General features: G+C 34.7%; 1 protein-coding gene across 1 annotated transcript in view; it reads left to right on the forward strand.

The window, feature by feature from the left end:
- The window catches only part of LOC115233530 (voltage-dependent T-type calcium channel subunit alpha-1I), a 47,212-nt gene that overhangs the window by 29,738 nt on the left and 5,776 nt on the right, over positions 1-11,698 (forward strand). Inside the window, exons 18-25 of the mRNA XM_029804015.1 lie at positions 7,861-8,017; positions 9,077-9,232; positions 9,452-9,580; positions 10,001-10,285; positions 10,553-10,701; positions 10,792-10,938; positions 11,212-11,380; positions 11,509-11,697. Of these exons, the coding sequence (XP_029659875.1) occupies positions 7,861-8,017; positions 9,077-9,232; positions 9,452-9,580; positions 10,001-10,285; positions 10,553-10,701; positions 10,792-10,938; positions 11,212-11,380; positions 11,509-11,697 (1,381 nt within the window). The remainder of the gene's footprint in view (positions 1-7,860; positions 8,018-9,076; positions 9,233-9,451; positions 9,581-10,000; positions 10,286-10,552; positions 10,702-10,791; positions 10,939-11,211; positions 11,381-11,508; position 11,698) is intronic.

The raw sequence follows: 11,698 nt of genomic DNA on the forward strand, positions 1-11,698 counted from the left end.
GAGGGAGCCCCTGCTGCCCTTCTTTTATGGCTTGAGGCATATCGAACGTATTCTTTCGACGTTTATATACTTAGAAAATATATCTATATATAAATATATATATACGTATATGAATATATATTTACATGTGTGTGCATGATGCTTTTATGCTGGACGTCTTAGTGACGAGTATGAAGGGCTATATGTATATATATATCTACTATTATTACATTTATTTTGGTTTATATTCGTGTATACAAATGAATTTCTCTCGCTGTCACTCTTTATCTCTCTATTTTTCTTTCTCTACTTGCTACTATGAACTATCTGAGCGCTTATATTTAAATGCGTGCGCCTCGGTGTGGCCTCAATATTAGAACATAGCTTGCGAATATGTCGATATATATCTTTCTGCAGGATTACGTATACATATTCGTCTCATAATGCGTAGGACTTCCCGCTATATACATCCGCGCGTTTACGACGCATTTTACGATCGTTCGATGACCAATTTGCCGCAACCGCCGTTCTCGCTGTTGTAATTGATTGCTGGTATCTGCCGCAGAAACGCACTTTGTCGCGAACGTTGGAAATATCGATATGTGTTATTTGGATATTTTTATTAACTTATTAAACTTAAGTATAAAAGATTGGATTTTGTAATCATTAAGAGAATTGTTTGTCGAAAATGATCCTATTGAGATGCCTAATAATTGTTTCCGGTTGTTTTCTTAACAATTACTTTAAGGATATTTTTTAGGCATTCTTTTTTTATCAAAAGATAGCCAAAATTAATAACTTTGTTATGCGTGAAGTAGTTTTCACGCGTACTTGCTGAGGAGTTGCGAAGAAAAGACGGAGAAGAATACTCGATAACATCGTTGATGTAAATCCGGGCGATCCTTTTCTGCCCGAAACTTTCTTCATGCGAACTTTTGAAATTGAATACAAAGTTTTCGAAATTATGCAAATGCTCGCGGGTGCTTCTCTGGTGCCGATCCATAGAATCAGATATACATTTTTCTCGAGATCCTCGGTCATCCTTAGGTGTGTGCATTTTGGCCGCAAGACACATGCGTGAATGGAGTTTCAAAAGATTCGCTTTAAGAGACCTTTCCTGATCGGCCGGTTTGCATTAAATAATGGATATACTTGCATCAGGAATGCAAGCAGGAGCCCGTTTACTCGGCCAAGTTTTCAGATTACAAGAGATGACGAAAGTTCACGTCAGCATCGATCCGAAGACATCTGGTTTTCTCGTCGAATGCTTCTAGAGATCAGTATCACCACCATGCATTCCTTTTTTTACGAGATACGACGAGTGCACGGATATGCATTATACAATATTATTGCAACGTAACAATATCGTAAAAGAAATGTCAATTGATCGATTCTGCTCTTTCGTCGTGTGCTTTTTGACTAGATATACAAAGTGTCACAGAACCGGATGTCTATTTGACCAAAGATGGCAAAGTATCGATAATTATGAAAGTATTCGATACTGACAATGAGTGTTCTTTTTGGAGGAGCAAAATAAAATTAATTAATCCTAATATTAGATTTTATACTGAAGTAAATATGTTTCTCTTTTTAAGGTATCTTAAAGGTAGATTTATGTTTAAAAATTAAAAGCTTGTGACAAATTCTTTTGGAAAGTGTTTTTGATAAAAAAAAGTTTATCTCAAAATATTATCTAGAAAAATATCAACTTAAAGATTATCTAAATTTGTGGCTGGAAGGAAGTCTAACGGTTCTAAAACACCCTGTATATATCTATACATTTTAAATTGATCGGTTACTTGGCCGAATCACGCTTTATTAGTCGTGATTTTGTTTTAATCGAGCTTTATTCTTTCTTTCTCTTTCTTCTCTTTTTCTTTCTTTCTCTCTTTCTCTTTTTTCTCATTTTGTTCCGGTTTACGTATATATATATATATATATATATACATATATATATGTATAAAGAAGTACATTGCACGTTTCATGTAGGATTCAGGTATTTTATTTTTAAATTGATCGGTTACTTGGCCGAATCACGCTTTATTAGTCGTGATTTTGTTTTAATCGAGCTTTATTCTTTCTTTCTCTTTCTTCTCTTTTTCTTTCTTTCTCTCTTTCTCTTTTTTCTCATTTTGTTCCGGTTTACGTATATATATATATATATATACATATATATATGGATAAGGAAGTACATTGCACGTTTCGTTGTGTTGTAGTATTCTCGGGATGAACCTGTTTGGTTGCAAATTCTGTGAAACGATGAAAGGCAGCTCTGACGTCGAGTGTGATAGGAAAAACTTTGACTCGTTACTCTGGGCTATTGTGACGGTGTTTCAGGTACTTACTAAAAAAAGATACTTTTCCACGTATCTTCTCGAGGACATTTTGATTTCTCTATATACTGTATATTATCTACACACACACATATATATATATATATATATATATATATATATATATATATGCTAAGTATGCTAAGTATATATTATACTGTCACGTTTGGTTTTTCGAGCTAAAGTCGTGCGATCGCAACACTTTAAATGATTTCTGAGATCTCAGGTAATGTATACTGGGAGATAAATGCTTTCAAGCATGTCGTCGTCGTTTCTCCGATGAAGGGGAAGGGCAGAAGGAAGCTACTAGTACCGGCTTTACGTGATTGACTTAATTAATATTAAAATATACTTAATAGAAAAAAATCCTCTAATTTCTATTATTTGATAATAAATATTGGAAGCCATTATTTAATATATCTTATTTCTTGCGAGATACATTATTTTAAGAAATAAGGGGTAGAAAAATAAATCTGATTATAGCTGGTGCTGGCAGCCTATAGAGATGAGAGGGAGGGGAACACGCGAATTATCTAGATTCGCGGATTTTATTGAAATTGCATACGATTGCCGGCGATAATCCCGGTGCTTCTCCATTTCTGTCCGTTTGCAATCCATTCGTCGCTTTACAAGTGCAACGCGCGATATTAATGCGCGCCTCCTGTATTGTCTGCGAGCGCGTCGAGCTGGCTCCCTTCTGGCATGCTTTTGCAAGCAGCTGTTGTCTCTCTGTGTGTCGGCAACGGTGAGCGAAATCCCCTGCATCTTGCGAGAGTGTTTCTTTTATATTGCCACTTGGTAGAATATCTTAGATAGAATTATTATTAGAGCTAATGACACTCAAATATTCGAATTTGAAATGTACAGATAATATCCGGTATCCGTATTACATCCAGCACGCGTGTTTTACCCAAGAGTAATAGACATTCATATTTGTTTAATGCAGAAAATTAATAATTAGTATATAATTATTATAATGTACAATCGCTGCGTAATTATGTTGAGTTGTAATGAGAAATGAATTAAATATACGCTATATAAAGTTATGCAATCTTTCATCATCCTCGTTGATTATGTAAAACTATGTATATGATTCAGAACACCCGAATATTATTCGTACATTTCGAATAGCCGGAGTAGATATTTGTATATGTCAATATTCGATCAGCCCTAATAATTATCGAAATTCGCATACGTTTTGAATGCATTAGATGAAAAAAAGAATGATTTAATTTCTAATCATATAATGCTCTACTATAAATAATATATTCAGGAATTGCAGATCTTTTTTCTAAAAATTTTTACCTGGGTATCTATTTTGCAGAACTAACTCAATTTTTTAAGAAAACGATATTGGAAAAAAAGAATTAACAATTATCATTAGAAAATATTATTAAAAATATTTTTCAGATTATGTAATGTATCAAATTTATTAATAGATCAATTGTATATACATATACATTAAATATTAAATATGATTTTGATCCAGATGTATCAAATAGCAAGAAGTATTTTTCGAAGTTCAAGAATGCAGGCGTTTTCGCTCAAGTATCGAGAAAACTTTGTCTAGACGCTTCGCATATTCATTCGCTTATTCCTGTTGTCGGCGATATTGAAATTGCTTTTGATATTATTATATTGATGTTATCAGAGTAGATGGTTTAGTTTTAGTGCTCGTTGTGTTCCATTACGATTTTTGACGACCGTAGGAAACATCGAAATTAAAATCAATATATAGGAATTTCGTCAATAATCTCGGAACGATTTCAAACGGCAGTTCAAAAATTTCAAGTTTAATCTAATAGGAATTTAATACAGGCAATTCGGTCGATTGTTTCCATACGTTCGTTGCATGTCAATGGACGATAAGAATCAATTATATGCCCAAACGATGAACAACAGCGCAAACAATACAAACGTCTATAAACTGTAAGTCTCGTGGAATCATAAAAATGTTTAAAAGACATGATAATGTTGTTTAAAAGACGTGTTGATGTCGTTTTGACAATCTTCTTGAGACATTTGTGTTGTTTGGCAGCTATCCTAGGATCGCCCGGAAAAATTGTCGCATCCTGGCTAAATGACACTTCCTGATAAATGGCCCTTGTAAGATTACCGGGCGATCCATGGGATTGGCTCCCTGCCCTGACTTGGAGCGCAATATATTGAAGGAAATAACTCTCTTGATTCATATCGTGCAACTCGCACTTTCTGCATGCGATGTGTGTTCTTATAGACAGTTGGTCGCCACTTGTTGTCGTTGTTGCCGTCATTTCTTACCGCGTTATGTACGACACCTTGCTGCATATTACATTTCCTCTTCACGCGAGGATTTGACATTCATATATCTCACTACCGATCAGACTTTTGTCAGTTATACTGCTAAAAAGAAACGCCGCGATCGACGGCGACCGATCTCCTCGTATGTCGGTTCTCATGACATCGTGGCGATACAAACAATAAATGAAGCCGATTGTTCTCTGCTTCGCGAAGAAAATTAGAAGCGATCATGTGTCGTATAAGCAGCTTGTGTCGGCGCCCGTACTCCTCTTTTAACTTTTTACACTTTACTTATTAGAATTACTACGCACTCTGTATATTCGTGAACGACGCCTCGATATCACGTCACACATTTTTAACAGTGTAGCACACTAAACTGTTATCACACGCTTACTCTCTTTTCTGTCTCCTTTGACTTCATTATACTTCACCACTTACGACATTTACACTTCTCTCTTTGTACTTTCCTTTTCCTCTCTTTCTCTCTCTTTCTCTCTTTCTTTCTTTTTTCCGTTCTATCAGTAACTTTTCTGTCACTTTCTCTCTTAAACGCCCACGACTCGAACGTAAAAAAAAAACTTCATTCCGAATTATACAATACGTGCGTGAAATATCGACTCGACCCGATAGGAGCATCGCCGCGTTACAAGTCTAAAAATTCTACACTCGAGGACCCGAGACGAGACCATGTGTCCATCGCACACGAATGACACTAACGCGTTAAAGAAAAAAACTTATATAATATACCAAATACATGCCAGAAATGACTTAACACGTAGATGATTAAAAAAAAAACGAATAACTAAATAGTTTTTATTTTTGTTTTATCATTATGTTATCGCACGCATATTTGCATCTTTTTGAAATAAATTCTTTTAAAATATAATCACTATACAATAATTTTTATCATACAATATTTTCTTATATTAAAAATATTATATACTTATTCCACGAGAAAGAGAATGCTTTTATTTAGAAGTTGAATCAAATTTGATCCAGTCTTTTATTTCAGTTTTCCAGTAGCCTAAGTTTCATCAGGATATTATGGTAGCCCGAAAGGGTTAATTAGTATTTCTTCGTCATATAGTAGAGAAACACCTTTTTTACTTTATTCTAGAGATACAAACCAGGTAGATCGCGCAAGGCACGTACTGATATTGCAGACTCGATAGATTTGTGCGTACCTTTTGCAAATACTCGCTCTGCAAGAGAGAGAGTTCGCCGTAATACATATTATACATATACCGTATCTCAGCGTATTAGATGATTATATATATATTTATGCTTGACAATTATACCCTTTTTTTCCATTTCTCGCAAACGTTCGTCGTGACATTCTGCAACAACAGGTATCTTGCCTCTGTCCATTCTTCTCTTCTCGCTACTATCGCGTTTTTCGCGGAGCTTTTTTCGCGCCTTTTATTTTCACGCGGTACCTGTAAAGTGTGTGTGCAGATATCTGTCGACCCGGACGAGAGATGATTTAAAGCTCGTCATATTTGCAGAGCGCGTTCGAGGTCGATTTCGCTTTCAACGTCAACGAAACAAAATTCGCAGGAAAAATTAGCCGACGCGACGGAATGGATAATTGACGAGCTTGACAGATGATTCTTTTGCGGATGCGCGTCCGAATAACTGTTTATTATGATATACGCGGACTAAACGTCATGCCGAGTTAAAGTCAATTATTGTTCCAACATACGTCCTAAAATTAACATTATTGATTGCTCATGTAAAACATTAAGTAATTATTATAATATGCACGTATGATATGTTATATCGAGAAATTATTATAATATGCACGTATGATATGTTATATCGAGAAATTATATAATGATGCAAACATATTAAATTCTAATTTATGTCTAAATTTATATCTAATTGATGCTTTTCGGGAAAAAAAAAAAATGTTCAGGGGAATTAAATATATCCAAAGTAAAGAATTTTTAAATTATTTTTTACCAAAAGAAGAGTGCAAATTTTTTAAACTTTGATTTTTGTTCCTTATTCCGTCCCGTCGTATAAAGTCCGTTACAACTGCACAAAGTTGATATGATTCGTTCACAACCCATAAATGTATACCTATTATACTTAACACGCATTCATCTAATCTATATTGTGCAAATACAAGATACATATGTTTATTTATACATACATATATATATATACAAACACACCGAACTTGCAGAATGTGACTGTACGAGCTTCGAGTGACAGTCGTTTTCGCTGTTCTGTCCAACACAATTGCTTAATTTCTCTTATCGATGCGCAGAGTCTCCGCTCTCGAAAATGAACTTATTAAAATAACTTTGAATCTTTTTATGAAAGGAAAAGAGACAGATTGAGAACTTTGATTCAAAATTTTAAAATATTGCATTCCAGATTATATCGCGCGAATGTAGTTAAAATCAAGAGAAAAACTTTCCGATTTTGTAACAGATTTAATCCTTTAGACTTTAGATGTTAATTTGATACATAAATAAATTTGTTTAAATGCACTCAAATGTTTCGAAAGCAGGCAATATGGTTTAATATAACATAAAAGTGCTCAGATATTTATATATATCTAATACATACCTGTTGACGATATAAAAAAATAGAAAAAATCTTGTATCTCACACACATACACACATACATATTTAATAAAAACTAAAGATATACATTTCTCTTTATAGAAATATTTTTAAAATATGAGCTTTAAACCCAGATCGTTACTTTAGAATATTTAAGAACGAAAATAACAAATTACAAATTAATGGATAAAAGTGATTTATGTGATATTTTTAGCATATATGTATTTTGACGCGCGCCGTGCAAAGTTTAACTAAAAATCAAGTTACTATAGAATTACATATATCTAAAATTTAGCAATTACGGATTCTACACACACTTTACCGTTAATTTCTATTCTTTTATTTAAATAGTATTTTTTGCATATTAATTCCATCATAGTCAGCTGTCAGATGCCAATTAGCGATCGATGTTAATGATGTCAATGTTTATACAATTTTCGTTTATACGATTATTGACGTAACATTCGCAACAATAACTTTTTATTGCCATTACAATCGAGTAAAAACAAAGTTAATTTATTATACATTTCATATAAATAATAACTCGAATGAGGAAATATACTGTATGATGAGAATGGAGACGCTGCTCGCGATTGTTCCAAAGTCCTAATCCTGTCGCAACTCCAATCCGATCCCACCTCTCCTCGTCCTGGAGCTTGGGGCTACTTTAGGCCAGCGGATTGTCTCGGTTGCAGCATCCTAGGAATGTACCTGTTCGGGGGTAAGTTTTGCATGTGGGCGGACCGGAGTCGGCCCTGCACCTGTGCCGAGGTGGTCTCGCGGCACCCAATGTGTCGCTGTGATCGCAAACATTTCAACGACATCGTCTGGGCACTAGTCACTGTCTTTCAGGTACCACTGTTCCCCCCTCTTTTTTACGCGATATAATGGATATGTTTGTATAATAATTCAAAATGAGTATATTGAGATAAATTGATAAAAAATAAACGTGTTGACAGTTGCATTCTGATTGTATGTATACGCGTAAAAATCGAGCTTGATAGAATATTATTATTAATAATTATTAGAATATATTGCGCATGTATTTAACAATTCTATCAATATTAAATATTAACCATTTGGAATACGTTGAATTAATTTTTTTTAGCAATTAGTAAAATTTTTAATTTTTACGCAGCGTGTAACGTTATCAAGCTAGAAAGAGAAGTAGATTAAAGATAGATTACAGAGTTCATAATAATAGATAGGCAAATTACATGTGTAGATATGAAAAGCTCGCAAAAAGAAAAGAGAAATTCGTGATAGAAAACTCGACGCATGCATATTCACGAAGTATTACAACACTGGTTGGCAAAACGTTTTTTATGCGTCTCTATCGAGTATGCAAATTTGGATGCAGTGCAAATACAACGCTGACTTGCTTTGTATGCCAATATATTCCTCATAATTGCATGTATGTTCAAATATAATTGGAATAAATAAAAATATTTTTAAAAACATCTATATGTGTAATGAAAAAATGAATTCTCTGTTTAAACGTGTAGTTCATGTACACACAAACTTTATTCAATATCGCATTGAAACATATAACTGCGCGTCTATGCATAATTCAATATTTGAAATAAGATAATCGAAACCTTTGGCAACCACGTAATGATATTTCAATGATTAAATTAATGGTATTCTATTTAATACATATCATAAGATCTTGTTATAAAAATTATATAATTATTAACATTGTGTAAATTAATACGTAAACTTTATTAAATAATATAGCAAAGCTGTATATATGCGAGCGCATGTATTTCACAGAGAAGAGTACATTCTTTAACAAATTGAAAAAAAAAAAACGTCTTGCCGATCATGTATGTACCTTATCATAAATAAGTATAGATATTTATGCTATTATATATGTAGCGGGAGTCTCTTCCGTTTTTTCTTTTTATGTAGATCCTTACGCAGGAGGATTGGAACGTCGTTCTTTTCAACGGTATGCAGAAGACATCTCACTGGGCTGCGCTTTATTTCGTAGCGTTAATGACTTTTGGCAATTATGTTCTTTTCAATCTTCTCGTCGCCATTCTCGTCGAAGGTTTCTCATCGGAGGTAGGAATTAAAGAATAATATGGCACATTGCTTATTCAATTTTAAATTTCTTACGTGAGTATTGTAGGAGATATAAAGATGCTTACATATAAGTTTGTAACATTTATTTTCTCGATTTGTATCAGGTTTTGATTTTTTGATTGCGTTTTACATTGCGAGTTATTAGTATATTTACATACATTTATGTATAATATGATAATTGGATGGTATATTTCGCAGAGAAACGAGAGGAGAGAACGAGAGCAAAGAGAAATGGCGAAAAAGCTTGCCGCTGGAATAGGCAGCGAGGACGGATCGTCGAGAGTATCGGGATCGCATTCGATCTCTGACAGCGATACGTATACCCAGGTATAACTGCTCGCGCAATCTCTCTTCTAATAAATAAATTCTTTCTTTTTCGCCGTCCGATTGTTTATTTTCCGTTCTACGTCACGCAAAGAATATAGAAAGAAGAATGAGACGCAAAAGTTGTTTCCATTTTAGACTATTATTTCCTGACACATTTCGAACATTTTACAGGAAAAGCTTAATGTCGCAACGTTTTTTGAAGATTCGCAAAATATGTATAAAATATACACACGAGTTAGATATATAAAGATACATAATTTTCTATTTATATTTATTTATAATTACGATTATTTGGAAAAATATGCATAGAGTTATAGATTATTCTATCTCGGCATGATTTATCTAATAAACGGATTTTCGCCGGTCGCAAAATTTTTCTCGGCTTTACGCTGCATCAGTTTTCGTATACGCGATTTGCAGGATCAGAAGAATTCGTGGCAGAGCGCGGAGGAGCTGAGAAAGTATAAGGATAACAGGGAGAAGCAAAACAGCGTATGGAAACAACGGATCGATGAGCCTAAGTGTAACATTCAGAAAGAGAATAAGATGATGGGTGTGGCTGGTCAGCCGCCGATAATCACTCATACGGCGGCAACTCCTCAAGACTCTCCAAACACCACGTTAGATGTTGGCTACAGAGATCTTAATTGCCGAGCAGTTTATCCCGCTGCTGCCCTTTCGATCGAATCTATCGATCGATCTGGTGTACGTTTTCATTTCAATAATAGACTAGTTGTGCAGGGCAAGCTTTTGTTGCGATTGATATAATGATGTATGCATACTTATACATATATGGGAATAGAAATTTATCCGTGTTAGATATTAATCAGAGAATTTGATATCTCGATGAAGTTCTCGTATAATTTTGAATTCACAAGATTCCTGGTCGCATTCCTCATTAGAATACTAGATTAAAAAAGAACATAACGAGAGAAAATGTAATAATGACGACAATGCTTTGTGTATTTGCAGAGTCAGTGTAGTATACCCTCGGGATTATTAAAACTGCCCGATGTATCCAACAAAATACCGACAAACAATTTAATAGCTGGTCAATTCCCGAGACGCATAAGCCTCGTTACGGCCGTTGTCAATCCTTCGACGAGGGACTCGAGTTCTAGGTATCTGTGCAATTCGTCGTTTCTCGATTAAGTTCTCTAAACGTCGTACACATTCTTCTTTTTCTGATATCGCATTTCTTTTCACTTTAGTCCGCCGAGGATGCAAAGAGGCTATTCGTGGCGCTTGTCACGGCCGTCCTTGCGGAGAAAACGGTGGTCGCAAAGTGACGACGAAAACACTGGTCATACGACTATACTTAATAATGGGCGCAGTACTCTCGTCGGATCCAATCCAATGTAAGTCGATTAAAGCATCATTCATCGCAAATTATTTGAAAGAAATGAATAATTCATTAACAGTTTTTAGATCCGATTCAGCGAGTTGAAAAAACTGCTATCTTAGAGTTAGCGAAACGTACCAAAGCATTTTCTTATTTACCCGTTATATTAGAAATAATAATAATAAAAATATATAATAATGTCGATATACATATATATATATATATAATATATAATAATAATAATAATATTAATAATGAAAATAATATGTATAATCTGTCTTTTTCACAGTTTTAACGGCGGATATTTGCATGGTTCGATAAGAAACGACACGCAACGCGACGCGCCCAATAATCGAACCACCGTCCTAACAAGCAATAATCGTAGTTTGAGTCCTAATAATTCGCTTGAAAGTTACGGCCCATGGTCGATTCGTCGTTATACAATCACGCCTAATCAGGTAAATGGTGATATAACGTCTTTGATAGTCATTAATCGTAACTTTATCATCATTGTATAATGCTTTTTTGCATCACTTTATTGTCACGCTCTGCATTGTTGTGTTGCATTAATATCTTAAATTTTCAGATGCGATGGATCGGCGAGCTTTCGCGAAGAAATTCGTTGCGCGGATATGAAAATGTTCAGACGTCCACGAGGAAAACGCTGCCGTTGGATGAGATGCTCGCACCGTCCTCGACCCCACGCACGATCAACAATCTTTCAATGGAGACTGGCCCACTGCCGAGAATCAAACGACTTCCCGAACAAGAAGAAG

Source organism: Formica exsecta, unplaced genomic scaffold, assembly GCF_003651465.1.
Source record: "Formica exsecta isolate Colony F162 unplaced genomic scaffold, ASM365146v1 scaffold105, whole genome shotgun sequence".
Taxonomy (NCBI): Eukaryota; Metazoa; Arthropoda; class Insecta; order Hymenoptera; family Formicidae; genus Formica; species Formica exsecta.